The 26,350-nt window shown below is 43.2% G+C and overlaps 1 protein-coding gene across 4 annotated transcripts in view; it reads right to left on the bottom strand.

Annotated features, from left to right (window-relative positions):
* Nucleotides 1-3,851: 3,851 nt before the first annotated feature.
* The window catches only part of LOC139542440 (DNA (cytosine-5)-methyltransferase 3A-like), a 30,884-nt gene continuing 8,385 nt past the window's right edge, over nt 3,852-26,350 (bottom strand). Inside the window, exons 3-25 of one of the 4 annotated variants that reach the window (XM_071347869.1) lie at nt 24,846-24,991; nt 24,470-24,683; nt 22,139-23,946; nt 21,810-21,975; nt 18,368-18,427; nt 17,066-17,133; nt 15,427-15,576; nt 14,703-14,780; nt 14,450-14,602; nt 14,248-14,355; nt 13,472-13,607; nt 13,112-13,231; nt 12,954-12,995; nt 12,751-12,830; nt 12,476-12,588; nt 12,104-12,372; nt 11,782-11,927; nt 11,544-11,634; nt 9,726-9,874; nt 7,469-7,554; nt 7,237-7,306; nt 6,926-7,044; nt 3,852-6,657 (exon numbers count right to left, since the gene is read on the bottom strand). In XM_071347869.1, the coding sequence (XP_071203970.1) occupies nt 6,516-6,657; nt 6,926-7,044; nt 7,237-7,306; nt 7,469-7,554; nt 9,726-9,874; nt 11,544-11,634; nt 11,782-11,927; nt 12,104-12,372; nt 12,476-12,588; nt 12,751-12,830; nt 12,954-12,995; nt 13,112-13,231; nt 13,472-13,607; nt 14,248-14,355; nt 14,450-14,602; nt 14,703-14,780; nt 15,427-15,576; nt 17,066-17,133; nt 18,368-18,427; nt 21,810-21,975; nt 22,139-23,946; nt 24,470-24,683; nt 24,846-24,991 (4,514 nt within the window). In that variant the 3' untranslated portion in view covers nt 3,852-6,515. The remainder of the gene's footprint in view (nt 6,658-6,925; nt 7,045-7,236; nt 7,307-7,468; nt 7,555-9,725; nt 9,875-11,543; nt 11,635-11,781; nt 11,928-12,103; nt 12,373-12,475; nt 12,589-12,750; nt 12,831-12,953; nt 12,996-13,111; nt 13,232-13,471; nt 13,608-14,247; nt 14,356-14,449; nt 14,603-14,702; nt 14,781-15,426; nt 15,577-17,065; nt 17,134-18,367; nt 18,428-21,809; nt 21,976-22,138; nt 23,947-24,469; nt 24,684-24,845; nt 24,992-26,350) is intronic. The other 3 variants (XM_071347871.1, XM_071347872.1, XM_071347873.1) reach the window with 3 other exon arrangements.

Here is a 26,350-nt window from a genome sequence, read left to right on the forward strand (position 1 = left end):
GAGTAGCAGCATCGTAAAAGAGGGGTTGGCGGGTGGTGGGTGGCAGGGCACAATGCAGATAGCCCGGTTAGCCAACGTGCGGGAGCACTGGTTGGTCGGCCCAATTGAGGTAATATGTACATGAATGTATAGTTAAAGTGACTATGCATATATGATAAACAGAGAGTAGCAGCAGTGTTCTCTGAGTTCTCTGTTTGTCTGTTGCCAGTTAGTTTTGTTCGTCAAGCCTACCAGTGGTTTCCCCTTGCTCCTGTCTGTTTCTAGTTCCTGTTTTGACCATTCTGCCTGGATAATTGACCTCTGCCTGCCCTGACCCTGAGCCTGCCTGCCGTTTCTGTACCTTGTCACACCACCCTGGATTATTAACCTCTGCCTGGCCTGACCCTGAGACTGCCTGCCGTTCTGTACCTTTTGGACTCTGATCTGTATTACTGGCCTCTGCCTGCCCTTGACCTGTCGTTTTGCCTGCCCCTTGTTCTAGTAATAAACTTTTGTTACTTTGACATTGTCTGCATCTGGGTCTTCCCTGAAACGTGATAGTACGAACTGGCCATGACTGACCCAGCAGACTCGGACCAGCTCCGCAACACCATCTCCTCCCAAGGAGCCACCATTGGAAGGCACAGGGAGTAGCTTCATGACCTTAAGGGGTCCAGACCTTGGCCGAACGCCATGACCAAGCGGTGAACACATTGCTGGAGCAATTCCACGGGCAGCCTACCACGACGGTAACTTCCCAGCCCCTCAGTAACCCGGCTGTTAGCAGCGCAGCCTCCCCAGACACCCCGATTTCCCAGTAACCCCGCTTACCTCCCCCAGAACGCTTCGATGGAGAGTCGGGCGTTTCTCGCTCAGTGTTCCCTCATCATCGAGCTGCAGCCCTCCTCCTTCCCCTCGGACTGCTCTAAGATAGCGTACCTCATCACGCTGATGTCCGGGAGGGCGCTTTCCTGGGCTACGGCAGTATGGGAACAACAGTCCAGGAGAGAGGCTGCTTGGAAGTTGCTTCGGCAAGACTCCCGCAGTGTGGCAGACTATGCGGTGGATTTCCACACGTTGGCATCTGAGAGTGCCTGGAAGCCCTGTTTGACATGTTCCTGCACGGAGTATCGGAGGAAGTAATGAACGAGCTTGCAGCCCAAGAACACCCGACGGATCTCGACTCGCCCATCGCCTTGACCTTTCGGATCGATGGGAGACTACGGGAGTGAAGGAAGGAAAGGAGGTTTGATTTCTCTCGCCCACCTAAGGCTTCCACCCCGCCTCCGAGACATCCCGGAAGTTCCTGACGGTTCCGTTGCCGAGGGAACCCGAGGCTACCCGAGTTCCCGAGGCAATGCAACTAGGCAGACCTAGGCTGTCCCCAGCCAAACGGCTATACAGCCTTCACACAAAGAGTTGCCTGTATTGCGGGACTACTGGTCATTTCGTGGCCACCTGTCCACTAAAAGACCAGGCTCACCGGTAGGAGTGAGTAGTCTGGTGGGCCATACGGAGAACTTTTCCTCTCCCCTTACTCACACCCCTTTTCATACAATCTTGCCTTGGGGGAACCAGTCAAAATCTCTCCGGGTACTCATCGACTCTGGGGCCGATGAGAGCTTTATGGACGCTACCCTGGCGTCCGAGCTGGGCATCCCAGATGAGGTACGCTATCTTAGAGCGGTCCAAGGGGAAGGAGGAGGGCTGCAGCTCGATGACGAGGGAACACTGAGCGAGAAACGCCCGACAGGTGCCCGACACTACCATTGAAGCGTTCCGGGGGAGACGCTCCAGGGGGACATCGTGTTTTCCAAGCTGCCCTAACACCTGGTGCGGATACTGGAAGGTGACGAGTGGAAGACTGCCTTCAACATAACCAGCGGTCACTATGAGTATCTGGTCATGCCATTTGGTCTTACCAACGCCCCTGTTGTGTTCCAGGCTCTGGTGAATGATGTTCTCTGTGACATGTTGAACCAGTTCGTCTACCTAGATGGCATCCTCGTTTTCTCCCGCTCCTCCCAAGAATACGTGCTCCACGTCCGCCAGGTTCTCCAACGCCTCCTGGAGAACCAGCTTTTTGTGAAAGCAGAGAAGTGCGAATTCCATCGCTCCAACATCCCCTTCCTGGGTTACATCATCGCTGCAGGGAGTGTACAGATGGATCCCGGGAAGGTGAGAGCGGTGGTGGATTGGCCCCAGCCTACGTCAAGAGTGCAACTGCAACGTTTCCTGGGATTCGCCAACTTCTATCGCCGCTTTATCCGGGGTTACAGCACCCTAGCTTCCCCCCTGTCTGCACTCACCTCTCCCAAGGTTCCGTTCACGTGGTCCCCAGCTGTGGGATCTTAAACACAGTTTCACAACAGCTCCCATCTTGGTTCATCCTGACCCGTCCCGCCAGTTCGTGGTGGAGGCCAATGCTTCAAATGTCGGAGTAGGGGCTGCCCTATCCCAGCGTTCTGCCCTGGACCTCAAGTTACATCCCTGCGCCTTCTTCTCCCATTGCTTCAACGCCACGGAGAGGAACTACGATGTGGGGAATTGTGAGCTTCTCGCGGTGAAGATGGCGTTGGAGCAGTGGAGGCACTGGAGGAGGGGGCGGAACATCCGTTCATTGTGTGGACAGACCACAAGAACCTGTAATATCTCCGCACCGCCAAGAGTCTCAACTCCAGGCAAGCTAGATGGGCCCTGCTTTTCACCCCTTATTCTTACCACCTCTGTCTCATTCACCAAGACAGGACACTTCAGACATTTGGGTGCATGCACACCACAATTGCTGCATTTAGGCTCAGCTGGCATACGATACCTCTCCCGTCTACATACACTTGACACGTGACCAAATATTTTGCATCTATCACACTGCATTGGTTTGGGCACGAAGGCTTTCACAGGATATGTCATAAAACCCAAATACACGTGAGAAGGGAGAGACTCTTCATCAAAAAAGCATATGGGTCAGTCGGTGTGCACCAAACACTTGATTCCTTATACTTCTAGCGCCACCCCAGAGATAACACCCTTGATAGGCGCCCTGCTTCGAAGATCCACACACGACACATTCCAATCCGATAACTTCCTGAAGCGCAGAGCACTCCTTCTGTTCCATAGATACACAAAAAAACTAAATAAGCCCACTTCTCGTTACTCTCATGGACGCCACCTCATCCAACACATCCACTATATTTATAGAGGTTTTAATTGGATCTCCCAGGTAACTACATAGATTGAAAACCCTTACCTTAAAAGAATCAGAACTAGGTTGGATTTACTAGATTCCACTATCACTTTACTTCTCTTATTTCCTTTTGCATTTGCCACTGTAATACAATTCTTCTCATCTCCACTCGACACACAATTTGGTTCAAACAGAACATCCACTTCCGCCATTTTCTCCCTCCAAGGTACCTCTGCACGACCACTCATGGTTCCCACTTATGGGCCCACTAGGAGAAATAGGATTTTGTTTTTTACCACCTGAACTATGACCTGTTGAATTTACAGACACTTCCACAATCTCAGCAATAGTATGCATCACTCGGCCTCCCGAGTGGCACAGCGGTCTAAGGCACTGCATCTCAGTGCAAGAGGCGTCACTACAGACACCCTGGTTTGAATCCAGGCTGTATCATAACCGGCCGTGATTGGGAGTCCCATAGGGCAGCGCACAATTGGCCCAGCTTCGGCCGGTGTAGGCCGTCATTGTAAATAAGAATTTGTTCTTAACTGACTTGCCTAGTTAAATAAAAAATATATTGTATTGTCAAAAGCTTGTCAGAGACCGCCCACAAGCTCACTCACACCAGGCACACAGTATTCACAGTATAATATATACTTCAATTGACAGACTGACAACACAGACAAAGTACAAATAATAGAATTAGGCCAGTTTATTTCTCATCTCTAACATGATCAAAAGCTTTACATGGGGTTACGAGACTATGACAACTATACACTAAACAAGCCGGCGGACAGCTAAACATGTTATATACAGCGTGACTCAATATTAACATACCATGCAAAAAAATATGAAAAAGAAGAAAACAATTGAACAATTATAGCACCAATAGGAGTCTAGTGATGACCCGAATAACCTCATTTTAAAGGTATTGTTATTAAAGTATTATAGAAACATACAGTACACAAAACAATTGTTTGTTCTTTTTGTTTCATTTAAAAAAAATATTCATAAGGCCAGCATCCTATGTAAATCACTGTCCAGACGGTGTACACCTGGTTGTGCTTATTAAAGATAGAAATGGCAAGAAAAACACATTTGTTATACAGTATCTGTTCTGCCTCTGAGTTGAGATCAGTCACCACACTGACACACTTCATACAGTACAACAGGTAGGTATGGGTGGAACTAGGGTTCCAAACTGATGAGTTAAAAATCTCAGTAACCCCAAATGACAAACAGTACTCATTTTAGAATGTATCGTAACTTCAAGTTTTTGATGAAAGCTGGTTGTGTTGTGGTATCATCAACAAACTTGTTGAGAGCGAGATGAACAGAACGCTGCAGTTAAAGCCATCACTTCAACTTAACACACAGATTACCTGTCATAACAACACACGTCACGTGCATGAAACTGAAGTGGGTATGTTATGACTAGGCCCTCCATGTGACCTTCATCAACACTCCAAGAACATACAAGGTCAGTTTAAAACAGTTGCTTTCAGAAAAAGTGCCCACTTTAAAGACAAACTTACACGCTGCCTGTCTGTTTTACTGAAACAATTACGTGAAGACATTGATGATGTACTCCTTTCCTCAGAACTTTGTCCATCTCCCTTTAAAATATTTAAGAATTAATAATAATTACACAAGAAAAATAGTTCTATGTATATTGTATCTAGGTTTTAACAGTTGTTTAGTAGGCCCTTGCGATTACAACTGTTCTTCTCCCCATTGCTCCAAGACAGGGAGAAGGCACACATCTTACTATTTAAATCAAACTTGTAAGGACTGGTTTCAGCAACTTTTCCTTTGAAGAGAAAAAGCATGCATGTACATATAGCATTCACATGCTTGACTATATCACCTAAATTAAAGCCTATAAGCGGCATGTTCTAACAAGTGAGACAATAGTTATGCCTCCATTAACTTTTACAGTCTTTTTTTTTTGTCGACATTTAAAAATGCTGCGTTTCCATTCAACTGTCTTGTGTCGATGAAAACAGCTGGACGTAATGACGTCTCCCCTTAAAATAACACTTTTCACAAAAACCTAGAATGTCGAATAAAAATGTGGTACAATTAGCAAATTGCGCATGAATGAAGTGGCGATAGCCTGTACACTCTTAGAAATAAGGGTTCTGCGGCTGTCCCCATTGGATAACCCTTTTTGGATCCAGATAGAACCCTTTTTGGTTCCAGGTAGAACCTTTCTGTAGAAAGGGTTCTACATGGAACCTTAAAGGGTTCTACCTGGAACCAAAAGGGTTTCTTCAAAGGGGACATCATGCAAAGAAACAATTTTTTATAGTTGAATAAATGGATTTTGCAAGCAGTAGGCATTTAGAATTAAATGTGGAGTGGACATTTATAGTTACCCGATAACATCAAATGCCCCGCGTAGGCCTACCCTCAAAAATATTCGGCAATCATAATTTATTCGTAAGACAAAAGAAAAATCAGAATGTATAAAAATGTATTAGATCTTTAGAAAATTTCTCCTACATCTGCCGTTTCCATTACACATGTGGCAATTATTTTTTTGCAACATTGCTTTAGTCTAATTAACCTGTGTCAATGGAAACCTGCCTATCGTTAGTGAAAATGTGTGTCCTGTGACCACCTCTTTGACAAGAATATAATTAAAAACCCTAAAATAGCACCACACAGACTGTAACCATGATGAATATTGGCCAAGGTAAAATACAAACAAACACTCAAGGCACATTTTTGGCCTTGGTTTGAATCTGAGTTTTGGATTTTTAATTATCTTGGAAGATCTATTTTTCCAAACAAGTAAAAAAACATTAGGTTTATTCACATAATTACACGTGAACATTACTTATCTGACTATTTATAACATTCAAATATAAAATAAATGATACAAAATCATTAAATTAAATAGAGATAAAACTGTGTTTCTGCAGATGTCAGACCGATCACAGATTAGTATTGAGGTAGATAGTGGGCAGGGTTTGAGGTCTGATCTCACCATCATTGACCAAAAGTTGACAAAACCAAACATCAAATAAATGATAGACAAACGTGAACTATTCCAGACAAACTGAAAGAACCAAAAAGTGTCAGTGCATTCTGGTAATATTATGATCATATGACCACACTGCATTGAGACATGCTCATTATCTAAAACCTAATAAAACAGTCAATACAGCCAGTGATAAAAAGACTAAGATGATTCTGTGAGGTCAGTCTGAGAAACACAGGACAGTTCCGTTCACTGAAAAGCAGGGCAGGATAATGATCCTGTTTTTACCCTCCGCTCTCCAACAATCAGCCATTTCATGTTGCTGTTGTTGTTGACGACAGTGCAACACACAGGAACGTGGGGTTCCTACTCACAGGCAAAGTAGTCCTTGAGTGGAGCGAAGAGGTGCCGGATAACTGGTACACTCCATGATCGGCCCAGTACTTTCTGCCGCTGGCTCCGACCCATGTTGTTGACATCAGTGTAATGCTTGGGAAAGCCGAAGATCCTGCAGAAAGGTCAATCACATAACATGGAACATGTTAGAACAATTTCAAAACAACCTGAGGGTAAGTGTATTTGTTTTAGAAATGACAGATTACATTCACTTAACTACCACACTGTAAGTACATTGACTTTTACAAGAGAGAGCTTTATCCATGATCAGTCACAGTACAGTAATTATGCTAACTATAAAACAATGTAATTACACTGTGATCACTTCTATATTCTATGTTGTTCCACCTCTACCCTTTTACGTAATAATAAAGACTAACTTCTCCATCTCTGTGCACCAAAGGTAGTCCTCCTTGCCATTAAAGTCGACAGGTAGTGATCCCATCTTCCCCTGTCTGATAGAGTTGGACTTGGTGGTGATGGTACGAACTTTGTTATACTGTAAGGGAAAGAACCAACAGATAACAATCACAAATATGGACGTACTCACCAGTCACACCTGATGCTAGAAACTCATTCAGAAATAAGAAAATAGACAATAGAAGTTAAACAACCTTTTAACTTCAACCTCTCTTGTCAGTAAAGTACTGAATTATAAGAAAATCTAGAAGCAAGAGCTTGTCAGTCTTACCTTGGCCGTGCGTCCAGGCTCCAGACAATCCTGCAGGTTCACCTTGTCATCCAGAGAGGTAGCTAGAGGTCTAAGGAGAGAAAAACATACAGACAAGTGAACTCTCTCATGTAGATGAGTTGAACATAAGAAAAACAACATGATATTGAGAGTGCATGTGTTAGTGTTCATCAGTAGGAGTATGTGAAGGGATATGGGGATGTGTCTATGTGTTAGTTGTATTTATGTTTACCTGTTCATGCCAGGGAGGTTTCCCCAGAAGTAGCGAGCTCTGTGAGCTGGGCTCACTTTTACTGCATCGATCAGGATGGGATTACACTGAAAACAGATGAGATGAGATTTACAGTTGAAGTTGGAAGTTGGAAGTTTACATACACTTAGGTTGGAGTCATTAAAACTCGTTTTTCAACCACTCCACACATTTCTTGTTAACAAACTATAGTTTTGGCAAGTTGGTTAGGACATCTACTTTGTGCATGACACAAGTAATTTTTCCAACAATTGTTTACAGACAGATTATTTCACTTATAATTTACTGTATCACAATTCCAGTGGGTCAGAAGTTTACATACACTAAGTTGACTGTGCCTTTAAACAGCTTGGAAAATTCCAGAAAATGATGTCCTGGCTTTAGAAGCTTCTGATTTGCATCATTTGAGTCAATTGGAGGTGTACCTGTGGAAGTATTTCAAGGCCTACCTTCAAACTCAGTGCCTCTTTGCTAGACATCATGGGAAAATTAAAAGAAATCAGCCAAGACCTCAGAAAAAAATTTGTAGACCTCCACAAGTCTGGTTCATCCTTTGGAGCTATTTCCAAATGCCTGAAGGTACCACGTTCATCTGTACAAACAATAGTATGCAAGTATAAACACCATGGGACCACGCGGCCGTCATACTGCTCAGGAAGGAGACGCGTTCTGTCTCCTAGATATGAACGTACTTTGGTGCAAAAAGTTCTAATCAATCCCAGAACAACAGCAAAAGACCTTGGGAAGATGCTGGAGGAAACAGGTACAAAAGTATCTATATCCACAGTAAAACGAGTCTTATATTGACATAACCTGAAAGGCCGCTCAGCAAGGAAGAAGCCACTGTGCCAAAACCGCCAGAAAAAAGCCAGACTACGGTTTGCAACTGCACATGGGGACAAAGATCGTACTTTTTGGAGAAATATCCTCTGGTCTGATGAAACAAAAATAGAACTGTTTGGCCATAATGACCATCGTTATGTTTGGAGGAAAAAGGGGGATGCTTGCAAGCCGAAGAACACCATCCCAACCGTGAAGCACGGGGATGGCAGCATCATGTTGTGGGGGTGCTTTGCTGCAGGAGGGACTGGTGCACTTGACAAAATAGATGGCATCATGAGGATGGAAAATTATGTGGATATATTGAAGCAACATTTCAAGACACCAGTCAGGAAGTTAAAGCTTGGTCGCAAATGGGTCTTCCAAATGGAGAATGACCCCAAGCATACTTCCAAAGTTGTGGCAAATGGCTTAAGGACAACAAAGTCAAGGTACTGGAGTGGCCATCACAAAGCCCTGACCTCAATCCAATAGAACATTTGTGGGCAGAACTGAAAAAGCGTGTGCGAGCCAAAATTCACCCAACTTATTGTGGGAAGCTTGTGGAAGTCTACCCAAAACGTTTGACCCAAGTTAAACAATTTAAAGGCAATGCTCGCATGCGCCATCGTGCATACATTTATTTTGTCCCCCCACACCAAACGCGATCACGACACGCAGGTTAAAATATCAAAACAAACTCTGAACCAATTACATTAATTTGGGGAAAGGTAAAAAAACAAACATTTATGGCAATTTAGCTAGCTAACTTGCACTTGCTAGCTAATTTGTCCTATTTAGCTAGCTGGCTGTTGCTAGCTAATTTGTCCTGGGATATAAACATTGAGAAGTTATTTTACCTGAAATGCACAAGGTCCTCTACTCTGACAATTAATCCACACATAAAACGGTCAACCGAATCGTTTCTAGTCATCTCTCCTCATTCCAGGCTTTTTCTTCTTTGAACTTGGTGATTGGCATCTAAACTTTCATAGTATTACCACGACGGCCGACAACACAGTTCGTCTTTCAATCACCCACGTGGGTATAACCAATGAGGAGATGGCACGTGGGTATCTGCTTCTATAAACCAATGAGGAGATGGGAGAGGCAGGACTTGCACCGCGATCTGCGTCACAAATAGAACTGACTTCTATTTTAGCCCTTGGCAACGCAGACGCTCATTGACGCGCGCGAGCAGTGTGGGTGCAATAATTGAATAATGTGTAGTCAGGGTATAAGGTGTATGTAAACTTCCGACTTCAACTGTATTAGTAATAATGAAATGAAGACGCAAACACACCGCCCAAATGCATTGACCAGGGAAAGAGAGGGAGAAAGAGCAAGAGAGTTAAAGAAAGAGAGAGAAAGGTAGAGGGAGAGGCCTCATTGACCATGAAATAGCTGCTAGTGTCTTTACCTCAAGAAAGCGACAGATGTCGGCCAGGTCATGACCGCGCATGGCCACCACATTTTCAAAGAGCCAGAAGAACGGACGGTCGTCATCATCCCTTGGCCTCATCATGGTCAGCATCCTGTAATATTCAAAGAACAGCCTGCCTGTGCCCTCTGGAAACAGAGACCGAGAAAACCAATGAAACACCAGGTCCTGAAAGATGCCGGTATAATGGCTGGATTACTTGACAGAGAAAACTTGTTGCGAAGGGGAGTGCCTCGTGATACATCAGAGAGTGTATTTTGTTACAAAATACAGCACTGAAGCAGAGAACATTAAAATAAAAAGAATCATTAAAAATAATTGGGGAATCATCCAAAGTGATACGCTACTACGCCAAGTCTTTCCTGAGCCACCAGTCATAAGCTTTAAGAGATGTCCTACCCTAAATGACAAATTAGTCCACAGTTATCTTCCGGGTGACTCTCAAAAAACTTGGCTTTACCACAAACCCAAGGGCTCTTTTAAATGTAACCATTGCAACCATTGCAGTAATATTGCACAGAAGAAATATTTTGTTGACACAGCTTCCAAAATGGAGTATTACGTCAAGCATTTCATTAACTGTAAAACCACTCATGTCATCTATAGATTGGAATGTCCACAGTACAAGGTGTTCTACATTGGACGGACAAAGAGACGCCTTCAAGACCGCTTAGCGGAACACAAGTACGCCATACGGGTAGGCAATGAAGACTACCCCATGGCAAGGCACTACAAGTCCCTACACCATGGCAACCCTGCCTCCCTACAAGCTACGGGTATTGATCTTATTCCGGCCTCTATTAGAAAAGGGGACCGCCTTAAACAGTTAAACCAAAGGGAAAGTTTTTGGATTTACAAACTACAGGCCACTAAATAACCTGGTTTAAATGAAGATATGGATTTCTCACCCTTCCTGTAGGGTCGTGATGGGTCCATTTGCTGTCATCTAGTGGACATTTTGCTCAATTGCCCTCAGCTATGTTTAGACTGTTGTTGTTCATGTTTTGCTGTGTTCTAGTGTACTATGGAATATATTGCTTTCTTATTCTTGACACTTCTCCCAGTCATATTTAAGGTTAAAACTACCTTTTAGTGTTCTGATACTTCTAGCTTGGAGTTGTATTTTTATGATAACATAGCTACAGAATTTCACCTTTTAATGTGTATAATATTGCTTACTACTTACTATTTTGTAACCACTCCCTCTTCCAATTAGGGCTAATTGGAAAAGCTGTTCAAAAGAGGACATTGTATTCCTTTTTTTTGTACACCCTGACGAAGGCCATGCAGCCGAAACGCGTCGGTTAAAAAAACAAAACGTTGTTTCTATTGAACATGCCATACTAATAAAGGCATTTTAATTAATGATATGAAGAGTGCCTTGGTCCTCCTTTCTTTTTGATGACCATTAAAAACCCATTTACTAGGCCAATGGGTAGGTTAGCGTGTACAGACACGTGCATCTAACAGTAGGTTACCATGTTAACTGCTAATAAAACGATGTGATAACATACTTGTTAAAGTTCTCCAGACATTAGCTCTCTACATTGTCTAGCACAGTGGTTCTTAAAACCTCTCCTCCTTACCTCAGAAGTTTCACAATTCTGTTGTAGCCCTGAACTAGCTCACCCGATTCAACTATCAAAGGGCTTGATGATTAGTTAACAAGTTAAATTAGCTGTGCTAGCTCTGGAATAGATCAAATACATGGACGGCTGGGGGTTCTCGAGGAGAGGTTTGAGAACCACTGGTCAAGTGGAAACACTCCATTTACTTTGAAGTCAGGAGGTTCCTTACCAAATAAGCCTTTCCGAGCAGGGTTGACGCAGGCCAGGTCGTTGCAGGGGCTTCCTCCAATCAGGAGGTCAAAGGGACCCCATTCAGCCAGCTGAAACACAGCAAACACAGACACAGACAGGTTAGAGAATGATCACAGGAGTGTGTGTGTGTGAGTGTGAGTGTGAGTGTGTGTGTGTGTTTGTGGGTGTGTTGTAATTTGTTTGAACATGAATGTGTGTGTGTATGCTGAACTCACATGTTTCCTGGTGATGGTGCGTACGTCATTGATGTGCTCTATCTTGCCCTCGTGTTTGATCATACCCACAGCAATCGAGTCCCCACAGATCTCAGAGGCGATGTAGCGTTCTACGATGAAGCCCAGGTCTTTGAGCACAAGGTACCCTGCAAGAGCACAATTGGCATAGAAGATTATCAGTCACTGACACACGAACCAAAACGACTGAATCCTGAAGACAGAAGAAACACAAGCCATTGCATACTCATAAAACACATCACAACCACTTATCTGCAACCATCTCCATAGGTTAAATGAAAGCCCATATTGAGAATGTACAAACCTGTGGCAATCCCATCAAAGAGAGACAACACCCTGATGGGTCTGCGTTGATGGGCAGGAATGGAGGGATACACCCTGTGGGGTTCAAACTCTAGAGCACTGTTGTTGACAAAAAACTCTTGGACTCGCACGCTCCAGTCAGTTCGCAGCTTGAGTGATCCGTTGCACTGGGATGGTAAGCACATGAAGCAGCTCCATGGGTCAACATCCTTCAGCTTGTCAAAGGTTCCATCACCAACCAAAATGTTCAGGCAGTCCTTACAGAAACACCTGAGAGGAAGAGAGAGAGAGAACGACAGAGAGGATAAGCGAGTGAAAGAGGAAATGGGAGTGAAAGAAGAGAGGGGAAAGTGTACTCTTGAGCAGTGCTAACCTGCAGCAGCTGGCATTGCCACACAGAATGACCTCTTGGCCAGCGCAACAAACCGTGCAGTAGGACTGGTAGCCATCTTCGTCGTATCTGTACAAAGTCTCAATAAAGTTTTCCTGCAAAGGTTAGGAAGGACAGCTTTACCATGGGGACGAGGGTCATTCAAGTCAACAATCTTTCAGATGATAAGCAGACATTATCTAACATGTCTACGTGGATGCACTTGCATAAATAAACTGAACAGTCATTCAATTTATGAGAAGATGTAGTTAGTTTACCTTGCACTTCAGGCAAAGACTCCCCTCAAACAGTGGGTGGAAGGTGTGGATGTGGGGGGTTCCACATGATAAACAGAATTCTGAGGTGAATAATGAATTGTATACATTAGTAAAATGACTGATTCCATTATATAATATTTTTCTAAAGTGCAGACAAGTAGAGAGCAAAAAAGTACAATTACAGCTCAAAGAATGTTAAATACCTTTAACATGTTTGCCTTTCATAACCTCTTGTACCATTGCCTCTGTGAACCACAAAAGAAAGGAATTTAATTGATGCAAATATAATTCTATAGTGACAGAGGAACTAGAAAAATGGCCCATATTAATGAATATGGATTGCTGTGGGTGTAGGGCTTACCTCTGCTGTAGCTTTGATTCCCATAGGATGGTCTGTTCTTGTTCACATACTTCCTCTTAGCTGGGGGCTGGTAGTCTGCCAGAGACGAGTCTGCAGATTCTGCCTTTGAGTCTTTGGCATCTTTGGGAATGAAACAAAATAAAAGGAACATGAGAACACCTGTTGTTACTAGTGTACTACACAGGTATAAGTGTTACCCTGTTGTGGAAATATAATGGAAGCAACACAAAAATGTCCTATAGGTACAGATCTAGGATCAGCTTCCCCGGCCCCAATCCTAACCTTAATCATTAGTAGGGAAAATGCTAAACTGACCCAAGATCAGCATCTAGGGGAAACTTCACCCTAAACCACACATACTTGCAGGTGGTGGGGGGTTGAACCCATCTGGTCCAGTGGGCAGAAATCCACTGTAGGCCCAGTCCAGCATCAACTTAAGCAACTCCTGCTTATTCCCCGCTGCAAGAAAGGACTTCTCACAGCGTTCACCAGCCAACTGCATAGACATGAAATATGAGTGGTGAGTGAGTGACGTGGTGCTTTGCGGTATTATACCGTATGGAATATTGTGATATATGGGGATGTAACGGTGCAGTACTAGCATAGTTCTACATCTGTTTGTGCTGTCTTGCCAATGTCACTGTAACGATTGTCGTCGGGAGAAGGAGAGGAGGACCAAAGTTCAGCGTGGTACGTATCCATAATACTTTTAATAAAGATGAACACGCGAACAAAAACAACAAAACGACCAACGAACAGTTCTGAAAGGTGCAACAAACACTAAACAGAAAATAACCACCCACCACTCAAAGTGGGAAAACAGGCTACCTAAGTATGGTTCTCAATCAGAGACAACAATTGACAGCTGCCTCTGATTGGGAACCATACCAGGCCAAACACAATAGAAATAGAAAACATAGACATACAAACATAGAATGCCCACCCACATCACACCCTGACCAAACAAAAAATAGAAACATACAAAGCAATCTATGGTCAGGGCGTGACAGTCACGCAATGACCATGCAAGTTGAGTTGGAAAGACAGCACAAACAGATCTGGGACCAGGCTAGTATATTATAGAGTCGTACATTAAAATGTTAAGATAGTGATAGATAATAGCATTCATGTCCCACCTCAAGGACCTGGTAGATAGCATCTTTGTAGGTGGGCAAGCTGGAATAGGAATTCTTGCAGAAGCACTTTGCAAAAGCTGCAAAATGCAGAAGCCTCTCTGTATAGATCTGCAACACAAAACAAAGGAACAATTTTGTCCAAACACCAATCTGTGCTGCAGGTCAATCTTGCTATTTACAATGAGTCAAGTCAAGTCCTCACCTCGGAAAACATTCCGTCACCGAACCACTCTACCCGGCGCTTGGATACAGGCGGTGCCTTGTTGGACTTCCAGAGCACCACCAGTCCAGGCCACCAGGAGAAGCCCTTCACCTTTCCCCACACCAGCTCTCCAGTGGGGAAACCCTTCCCATCCTACAGGGTGAAAACCAGAGAGATGAAGGGTTATTCACATGGGTTTATATGATATGGAAGCATGTTGGCATGCATAGCAAATATTTGTGAAAATAGGAACCTGGTAATCAATGCCCTTCTTTGCTCCCCTGGGGCTCGTTGTAGACACGTTGGATGTATGATTCTCCTTCTTCGGGGGCTGAAAGTCAAAAATATTTATGCCTGAATACACAGATAAAATAGTTGACAATGCATGCCTGAAGACAGTGACGAACACATCCACTGATATCTGATGAACCTGAAAATTGGAAAAAATAAAGGTTTTCCTATGGGTGACTACAATTGTACATATCCTTCTTTATATGTAATAGCAAATATTGGCCCTTTGTTTGTAAGGTTTGTCAGGTTTTGTCAACATTAATTCAAGCGACCCAATTTCAGAGCAGTGAGAATGAGTTAAGAAAATGGGAGACCACGTAAGTCCATATAAAGGGTTAAAAAGGAAATTAGAACGTTAGAAGCAAATCACAAGAGCCATGCACAGAAAGAATGACGTGTCGTTGACAGCCACGCACACCTTTAGAGCAAAATATATGTTTTTTTGTGTTTTGATTGCATTGCGCCTTTGACTGTCCCATTCGCCAGAGGTCAGAAGGGCTCCCCTCAAGCGTAGGAGCCACAGGAGGCTGGTGGGCAGATATATAGGAGGATGGACTCATTGTAATGGCTGGAATGGAATGAGACGGAATCAAACACATAGTTTCAATTCTAGTCATTACAATGAGCCCGTCCTCCGATATCTCAGCGCACCAGCCATCACTGGTAGGTATTTTGAGAGTACCTACCGATGCAGCCTCGGACTCCTGGTCCTTTTTGCTGTCGTTGTCAAGCGCCTGTGGCTTGACCCAGGTGCCGGCACCAGCCTGAAACACAGTGCGCGCCTGTGGCTTCTGGCGTAAGCTGCTCTCCCAACCATAAATGCCCCTAATGGTGCCCTGAGGGACAACACACATGCACACACCTATTACGCACACTGCTCACAGACATTGTACAAGCGCACACACGTGGGCACAAGCGCACACACACCCAGTCATGCACTCACATCCAAGAATTGCTATGACTACCAAGCATAAAGTAGACCCACATGAAAAAAGAAGAAGAAAGATAAAGGAGAGGATAAAAAAGTTACTAACAAGGTTAGTTTGTTAGACACGGGTGAGATACTAGTATGAACTTGTCCCAAGCATTTAAGGTTTTAATAAAAATGATTTAAAAGCATAGAGAATTGTTGATTGCACAAGCAACAGCAAAGCAAAGCATACTAGTGACTCTTACTTCACAAAACCTGCATAGAAAGGTTTGTCATAATGTCAAGCTTTGGAGACATGCAAAAGACCCATGCATGTTTTGCTTTGTTTGATTCCAAATAATGATATTGTTTCCATTGTCAGGTGTTGTCACGTGCAGTTTATTTTGATCTGTCACACCCCCACTATAGCAAGGTAAGAACACGTCAAAGCAGAACAGGTAAAAACAAACATAGTGTTACGTTCGTCGATGGAAGGATCGGACCAAGGTGCAGCGTGGTAGCTGTACATTATAATTTATTAAATGAACACCGAAAAAACAACAACAACAAATACGAAACGTAATGTCTAGTAGGGCTAAACAGCACAGTACCAAAAACAAGATCCCACAAACTACAGGTGGAAAAAGGCTGCCTAAGTATGATCCCCAATCAGAGACAATGATAGACAGCTGCCTCTGATTGGGAACCATACCCGGCCAACAAAGAAATAGAAAACATAGATTGCCCACCCTAGTCACACCCTGACCTAACCAAATAGAGAATTAAAAGGATCTCTAAGATCAGGGTGTGACACATAGGCAACCATATTTACAGTATGTCCATCTTTGTTAATATTTCTTCAGTAAATTATGTGATTACGATCTTGTCTCATCACTGCAACGGGCTGGGGAGAGGCGAAGGTCGAGTCATGCGTCCGCCGAAACATGACCCGCCAAGCCGCTCTTCTTAACACCCGCCCACTTAATAGCCAGCTACACCAATGTGTCGGAGGAAACACCGTTCAACTGATGACCAAATTCAGCCTGCAGGCGCCTGGCCCTCCACAAGGAGTCGCTAAAGCGCGATGAGCCAAGTAATCTCCCCCGGCCAAATAGGACGACGCTGGGCCAATTGTGTGCCGTCCTATGGGTCTCCCGGTCACAGCCGGTTGTGACACAGCCTGGGATCGAACCCCAGGTTATAGTGACACCGCAACAATGCAATGCCTTAGACCGCTGCGCCACTTGGGAGGCCTGTCTGTCTGTTATGCATAGTTGATTATGAGTCACAAGAAAACAATAACATCCCCCTTAGTTAAATCTTAAGTTACCATATTTGTTGAATTGATTCACCCAATCCTACTAGACAAGAAATGTGATACAAAAAAACATCAACAAAATAATAAAAAACATTACCTCCATAGTATTTGTCCAAATGACGTTGTCCTCAACGAACACAGTATCGTCCTCATTCTTTGGCCCATCTACATAAACAAGTTTCATAGAAACCAAATCAATGTTTTAATGCAGAAAATACAAGAGTTTTGTCTGAAATTGTCAAAAGGTGAAAAGACAGAGAATAGATAAGTAAAAAGACAAGGTTGGGGTCAATTTCATTTACATTTAGTCAATGCAGGAAGTAAACTGAAATTCCAATTTCAGTTTACTTCCTGTGTCATTGACTGAATTGAAATGGAATTGATTTGACCCCAACCATGGAAGGTGGATTGTTAAGCATTCTCTGGTAATGTGTCACCTGTACATCAATTCAACTGAGTTTAAGGCCAGGCACCACACCCTAATAGGGTATTTTGTTCCCTTTAATCATATCACAATCAACTTTTACCAGTTGAATGTGGACACAAATATAATACTTTTTATATTAAATGTTTCTGAAATATTGTGCAAATTAGGTCATGTCATTAAATATGTGCATATTTGCATATCACACAAATCCAATTTTCTGGACACTGGATGAAGTCAGCCCAAATATTTTGGTTTCATTTAGTTAATACACTCCCAGGAGCTGACTTACATATAGCAGATTGTGGATAAATATTTTTTTCATCTTTCTATCTGTAAAATACTATATAGAAAGATACGTAAAATGCATTTTTGGCAAATGTTTTTAAAGAAAATGTAATCCAGAATAAAAACATGACAACATATCAACAATTCCCTATGTATAAGTCTGAAGAACACGTCTAAGGATAACCACAAGAAAGTTGATGAATGAAGATGGCAGAGAAAAATGTGTTGGCGTGTGGGAAGAGTCTGAAATGGCAGTTAAAGACAAACTTACAATGCATTTAACCTACCAAATGCTAAACACTTATTTAGACCCAATCCCCGTAAATTACTACATATAGTCCAGTTTGTAACATTCTCTATGAAATTGGCTTTTAAATTATGTGTGATTCAATGTAGTGAGCTTTGAAATTAAGGATGTATGACCATTTAAAAAAAATATACAATTCATGAAATGTTGATGACGGTAGTATGATAAACTAACGAAAATATACATTTTCATCAACATTTTGACATTTGAATTTTTTACTTTTTGAAAATACTAACATTAATAGACAAAAATACCCAAAACTCTTTAAATTGACGAGTAGATGCAAAAAAAATAGTATTTTTAGCCTGTGGTGACTGGCCTTAAGTGATATAGATGAATACCAATGATCATCTTCACTAACTGTCAATATCTTTTCTTACTGATTATCTTCTGCAGCCGCACTGTGCATGGCTTCACTGTCCCATTAAGGTAATTCACCTCTGGAAAACAACACATTGATGCTTCCATTATTAACAGGGATCCTGTGATAGAAGTATGTGAAACACTGAGAGAATCAATGGACAGTGTAAAATTAGATTGAGGTTATCATTAGGGATACTGTAGGTATAGATAGACTCCAACCCATATATCAGGGGTACTCAACTACTATTTAAGAAGGTCCGGTCACACAACCCACAGTTGAATCAATGTTGTTTCCATGTCATTTCAATTAAATTACATTAAACCAACATGGAATATACGTTGAATTGACATATGTGACCAGTGGGACATTTCCTAGGTGGCAAAGGTCCGTATGGATATTGTCACTTATCGACGTTGCTATTAACCCTCACCTCACGACCCATGCAACCCCAAACGGTCCACACCCCTTTTGTTGGCGGAATCAACATTTTGCCATTTATAAGCTCATTTTCTGCAATTCTATACATTTTCCATTGGGGGGGGGGGGGGGGGGGGGTTGTTTGCAGTTTTCTAGCTAAATTCCTGCAATTTTAATTTTGCTATGTCTTATTTGTGTTCATATGATTCCTAAGGCTCCCATTGGCACATAATCTGGCCATGATAACTACAAGATTTAGATAGCTGGTTAACCTAATTTACCTACCTAGCGAACATGGGCTATTTGATCAACTGGAATTTTCTGACAGATTATAAAGAGCTCTCTAAGGTCTGTCAGTGAATGACATACAGTAACAAGAGGAAAACTGCCCATGCACTGCCAAATATACTATTATTCTACTATCTGCCTGTTGAGTATGGCTGCCATTTACTACTGTTATGTGCCACCACAACTACAACATATTATATGATGCAATTGGAAGCCATGAGATTTTTTGCTGTTTAGTGCTGATTAGGGTATCATGCCAAAATGCACTTTTGCTCTCAAGGCTTGTGCATTCCAGACAATGCTTAGACAATTCTAATGGCACCATACACCAGGCACGGGCCACGATAAAGTGACTAATGGGGAAGTTGAAATCGGCGAGGGGGCAACATTTTTTGGGGTTCTTGCAATGGAATTAGAGATCGACCGATTATGATTTTTCAACGCCGATACCGATTATTGGAGGATCAAAAAAAGCCGATACCGATTAATCGGACGATTTTTATATATATATTTGTAATAAATTACATTTACAAATATACTGAATGAACAATGAACACTTTTATTTGAACTTAATATAATACATAAATAAATCAATTTAGTCTCAAATAAATAATGAAACATGTTCAATTTGGTTTATATAATGCAAAAACACAGTGTTGGAGAAGAAAGTAAAAGTGCAATATCTGCCATGTAAAAAAGCTAACATTTAAGTTCCTTGCTCAGAACATGAGAAAATATGAAAGCTGGTGGTTCCTTTTAACATGAGTCTTCAATATTCCCTGTTAAGAAGTTTTAGGTTGTAGTTATTATAGGAACTATAGGACCATTTCTCTCTATACCATTTGTATTTCATATACCTTTGACTATTGGATGTTCTTATAGGCACTTTAGTATTGCCAGCCTAATCTCGGGAGTTGATAAACAAGTCATAAACAGCGCTGTGCATCCAAGCATTGTTAAGAGCTGCTGTTTGAATTAATGCTTACCAGCCTGCTGTTGCCTACCACTGCTCAGTCAGACTGCTCTATCAAATATCAAATCATATACTTAATTATAGTATAATAAACACACAGAAATACGAGCCTTTGGTCATTAATATGGTAAAATCCGGAAACTATAATTTCGAAAACAAAACGTTTATTCTTTCAGTGAAATACGTAACCGTTCCGTATTTTATCTTACGGGTGGCAACCCTAAGTCTAAATATTGCTGTTACATTGCACAACCTTCAATGTTATGTCATAATTATGTAAAATTCTGGCAAATTAATTACGGTCTTTGTTAGGAATAAATGGCCTTTCAACAGTTCGCAACGAGCCAGGCGGCCCAAACTGCTGCATATACCCTGACTCTGCTTGCACTGAACGCAAGAGAAGTGACACAATTTCCCTAGTTAATATTGCCTGCTAACATGAATTTATTTTAACTACATATGCAGATTTAAAAAATATACTTGTGTATTGATTCTAAGAAAGGCATTGATGCTTATGGTTAGGTGCATTATTGCAACGATTGTGCTTTTTTCACGAATGCGCTTGTTAAATCATCAAGTTGAAGTAGGCTGTGATTCGATGATAAATTAACAGGCACCGCATTGATTATATGCAACGCAGAACAAGCTAGTTAACTTAGTAATATCATCAACCATGTGTAGTTAACTAGTGATTATGTTTAGATTGATTGTTTGTTTTTTTAGGATATGTTTAATGCTAGCTAGCAACTTACCTTGGCTCCTTGCAGCCACAAGGTCATTTTGATGCTGCACTCGTGTAACAGGTGGTCAGCCTGCCAAGCAGTCTCCTCATGGATTGCAATGTAATCGGCCATAACCGGCATCCAAAAAGGCCGATTACCTATTGTTATGGAAACTTGAAATCGGCCCTAATTGGAATTATATTGAATTCTGCTTATATCACGCTACAACACAATAAACACAGTTCAAATTCTGAGACTTCGAGATCATTGACTGCTTTTGAAATCTGTACCCGGAGCTACGGGAAGTAGGGGTACTGAGGATATTGCAGCACCCCCTGAAAAATCGGAATAAAATAAAATCTCTATATTTTTTAATAATAATCATTTTAATATTTTTTTCTTCACTAAAGTAGTGTACTGGGTGGGCACTTACTAGTCCTTACTAGTCCTGTATTAGTAAAATTGTTCTTCTAAGTCAACCAATGGCGGCGATGACGTGGATGTCGATTAAGGCATGTCGATTAAATGCAGAAGACACATTTCGGTTGAATGCATTCAGTTCTGAAACTGACTACGTACCCCCTTTCCCAATCATTCCCAGTCAATGGTATGGTACGTTATCATAGCTACCCCATATAAGAATACCATCTCTTTTACATTACAATATACTGTATGTAAATAACAATAATTCTTGCCCACTCTAAAATATAAATCTGTCTATTACCTCTATTACACGAACACAACCAACCTTATATAATACTACCCATAGACATGCAAACCTGAAGCATGCTCATGCTACACTAACCTACCCCAACAATGGAGAGCTGCCGCCATCTTGAGCAACTCAACCCATTTAAGCTAACCCTTTCATGTGCTAATCCACTTGATAAGCCGCTTACCGGTACACACACAAACTAATGCTAACTCAAAATGGAGCTGTACCCTAAAAAAAGCATTTGAGGGCTCTTGTGTGTGATACGCTATACTACAGTACATTTCATACAGTGATAATAAAATATATTATAGTCCTATTCCAGTCCCTTAATGAAACAATATACCTGATGGAATCTTTCTGGGACGACCTCTCTTCTTCATGCCAGGCTCGTAGATACTGTTGTTGTCTGATAGAGCGCTGTCATTGGTCAGGTCTACTTCCCGAACGGAGTCCAGCTCACTTTCTGTCACACTGTCAGTGAACTGGGCAGCGTCCCCATTCTCCACAGCCTGAGAACACAGACAGACACAAATAATATAGATGCAGATACAGACGCAAGCACACGCAGATAAGAACATAAATGGGACAATACCAACACAATGGGTAAGGAGTGCAGGAGTGCAGTGAATGCAGTGACATACAAGTGTGTGATGCTTTTTGTCTTTCCCCTACCTGTGTGAAGACCTTCTGAGCTTCAAGTGGGGGGCAAGGCATGGCTAAGAGGGTCAAAACAAGTTTCCTGAAGATGCTGGTTGATCCAGAAGCCTTCAACACAGTGCACCAATGTTGCTCCAGCGAGGTGGCTGCAGAGCCATTTTGGATGCCCCCATCAGATCCATTTTCTCCCTCTTCCCACTCTCCCTCCTCTGCCAGCTGGTACTCCAGGAACTCCTTGTTCAGCTGGCTGATCTCCTCAGGTGAGCTGCAGAGCCCAAGTTTAGCCCCTAGCTCTCCCACCACCTTCCCTGTGACCTTCAGCCTACCCTGGGGGCTCAGTAGCTGGGCCATGCTCCTCAACACGCCGTCACTCAGAGGCAGCCCCTCCGCCACGCTGGCTGTAAGTGCTGTGTAGAAAGACAGAGCCTGTTCCTGTAAAAACTGCAGTGCTTCACTTCCTGACTCTGATGACTCACACAGGAAGTCCTCCACTGCAGCCCCACCTATGTTCAGCTCTGGCCCTGGCAGGTGGAACTTTGTGGTCTTGAGGAGAGAGACATCACGTTCCTTGAGGAAACGCACGACAGCTTGAGGACGGAGGAAACTGGAGGCATAGGAGCGCAGGAGGTTGCTGGCTTCCTGTAGGATCTGCACCAGGTCGGCCCGGGCCGAGCCCTCATGGTGGTGCAGTCGCTCCTGGAAGGCACGGAGGGGCTCCAGGGCCTGGTTTAGGAACATAAAGGTAGCCCTGATTTGGGGATCCTGCAGTTGTGTGCAGATCAGTTTGGCCTTCTCATCTACGTCATCCTCTTTGTTACAGGAGCTGAAGTGGGAGATTAGATCTGTCCACATTTCCAACACTTTCCTGGCTAACATGCAGAAGTTAAGGCAGCAGGTGGTGAGAGGAAGGGTAAGGCCATTGATACTGGTTATGCTAGAAAACAGTTCCTTCAGGTTGTCATTCTTGGTGGAGCAGAAGGAGTAGTGGGAGTAGATATCTACAATTAGCTCCTGGGCCTGAGTGGAGAGCTCTACCATCCCAGCATGGCAGGATGCATCAGCCACTCCATACAGCCTACCTAGCACCACCACGTTGGGGTTGAGCTCCCTAAGCTGTGAGCAAATCTGCTCAGAGGCAGCACCGTTACCATCTGTGTAGAGAGCAGCGAGGTTAACTGCAGGAAGCCCAAACCTCTTCAAGGTCTCCACCAAAGCCGCAGCAGTTTCCTCTCCAGTATTGTCTTCGGCTGGAGACTGCAGGACATCCAACAGCCTGATGCAGTGTTTGGCTGCCTTCACATCAAAATAGCCTACTAGAACTACAGAAGCTATGCCAGCCTCCCCTAGCACCACTCCTCCGTACATGTATATGCAGTAAGGAGTCTTTTGGCAAGCGGACACTATGTCTTCTGGGTACTGTAGTCCCAGGACATACTGACCGTATCTGTTAGACACCTGGTCCCCAGCCGCGGACGGACCAGAGACGCAGTTAACCTGAATGAAGCACAGGACCAACTCACTACAGGGTGGACAGCTGCTGATGCTGCCCTGCCTGCTCTTTCTCGCCTCGGTTCTTACGTTGCATCCATTGGCAGCCAGGGTAAGCTTGTGGTGCCTCTTGCACTGCGAGTGACGCTTGAGGTCAACAAGGCCCGAGTGATAGATGTTGAAATTCATGTCACACAGACTGCAGTAGGCATGGAACTCTCCCAGAGTGCTGGGCCCTACCCAGGAGTGCGTCTCCCTCCATATATCTTCATAAACTATACGTTTCCTTTGATACTTCCCTAAAGCTTCTTCATCTGTGTCGGTTTCCAACCCCCCTGTCGGAAAAAAGGAAAACACAAACTGATTAACACAAAAATACCAACAATATTCCATCCGGAATATAAGGTCACAAACAGCACAAAGAACATTTCAACTCAAGATTAGAGCCCTGCACGGGCATGAATTTTAAGCCCGAGCCATACCCGCGACTTTTCTGCTGCTAGTCTGCGTGTGTGTGTATCCATGACAAGACTTTTAGATATTAGCTAGCTACATTTCGTCACTCTAAACTCTGACAAAACTCAATGAACATGACTATTTCTGTGAAATAATCTCTCCTGTCGACTCTGACAATAATCTTGTGGTCTTATATTTGACCTGGTTGAAGCACTTCTGACACTGTGTTATGATCTTAGCAAGATATGAATGGAGAGCATGAGCAAATGGCTTAGCTTCAAAATGTAAGTGATCGTATTAATGAAAAACAGGCCCTACCCAGCCCTAACCAATGTATAGTTTAAGGGGCCTGTCGGGCTCGGGGAGCAGAGCACTACTCAGGATAAGTGAGAGAATGGATACCTGATTGACTGGGGTTGCGGCTGGCAGACTTGCGGCCAAGTCCCTGGGGGGAGCGGAGGGGGGGTCTGGCAGGCTGGATCTCCTGGCCCTGGCGAGCCTCCACAGGGTTATACACCTGCCCCACCAGGTTAGCCTGGAAAAACCTCTTGAACCACTTCAGGAATACGAAGTTGGGCTGGAACCTTCCGTTCATCAGCTCCTCCACTGGAACAAACTAAAGGGGAGGGATTTAGAACAATAAGCAAATACCACATGGAAGCAAAGGGCAAATCCCTACCAACCCTCTGCCCAGCGATAAAATATTAACGTACAATCAAAGAAATATCCTTGATTTACAGTTAATGTGATGGATAAGAAAGTATGGGTGTAGTCTAACCTTGGTGACACCAGTCTTTCGGAAGCCAGCTTGAAGCAGATTGTAGTTGTGGATGAAGTCTGGTGTGTCCTGGGCCTGGAACTTCACTGTGCTCATGTCAATGCACCCAGGGAAGAGCCAGTCCATCAGCTGGCAGTAGCAGGAACCTGCACACCACACACACAATAAAAGTTTAAGTCTATCTAGTAACAAGGGAGAGCAGGACAGAATAGCCAATAGTGAAACATGCGTTCAAATGTTATTGGTCACATGCACATGTTTAGCAGATGTTATTGCAGGTGTAGCGAAACGCTTGTGTTTCATCAGTCAATAGAGAGAAAAATACCTGCCCACTAAGTGTCAGGAGTCTACATTTCACAACTGTACAGTACCAGTCAAAAGTTTGGACACAACTTCTCATTCAAGGGTTTTTCTTTGTCATTACTATTTTATACATTGTAGAATAATAGTGAAGACATCAAAACTATGAACTAACACATACGGAATCATGTAGTAACCAAAAAAGTGTTAATTAAATCAAAATATATTTTATATTTCAGAATCTTCAAAGTAGCCACCCTTTGCCTTGATGACAGCTTTGCATACTCTTGGCATTCTCTCAACCAGCTTCATGAGGAAGGCTTTGAAGGAGTTCCCACATATACTGAGCACTTGTTGGCTGCTTTTCCTTCACTCTGCGGTCCAACTCATCCCAAACCATCTCAATTGGTTTGAGGTCGGGTGATTGTGGAGGCCAGGTCATCTGATGCAGCACTCCATCACTCTCCTTCTTGGTAAAATAGCCCTTGCACAGCGTGGATGTGTGTTTTGGGTCATGGGATGGCGTATCGCTGCAGAATACTGTGGTAGCCATGCTGGTTAAGTGTGCCTTGAATTCAAAATAAATCACTGACGTGTCACCAGCAAAGCATCCCCACACCTCCTCCTCCATGCTTCACGGTGGGAACCACACATGCGGAGATCATCCATTCACCTACTCTGCATCTCACAAAGACACAGCGGTTGGAACCAAAAATCTCACATTGGGACTCATTAGACCAAAGTACAGATTTTCACCGGTCCAATGTCCATTGCTCGTGTTTCTTGGCCCAAGCAAGTCTCTTCTTCTTATTGATGTCCTTAAGTAGTGGTTTCTTTGCAGCAATTTGACCATGAAGGCCTGATTCACACATTCTCGTCTGAACAGTTGATGTTGAGATGTGTCTGTTCCTTGAACTCTGTGAAGCATTTATTTGGGCTGCAATCTGAGGTGTAGTTAACTCTAATGAACTTATCCTCTGCAGCAGAGGTAACTCTGGGTCTTCCTGTGGCAGTCCTCATGAGAGCCAGTTTCATCATAGCACTTGAAGTTTTTTGCGACTGCACTTGAAGAAACTTTCCAAGTTCTTGACATTTTCCAGATTGACTAACCTTCATGCCTTAAAGTAATGATGGTATGTTATTTCTCTTTGGTTATTTGAGCTTTTCTTGACATAATATGGACTTACGCATTCCTGCGTCTGTCT

This window comes from Salvelinus alpinus, chromosome 17 (genome assembly GCF_045679555.1).
Source record: "Salvelinus alpinus chromosome 17, SLU_Salpinus.1, whole genome shotgun sequence".
Lineage (NCBI taxonomy): Eukaryota > Metazoa > Chordata > Actinopteri > Salmoniformes > Salmonidae > Salvelinus > Salvelinus alpinus.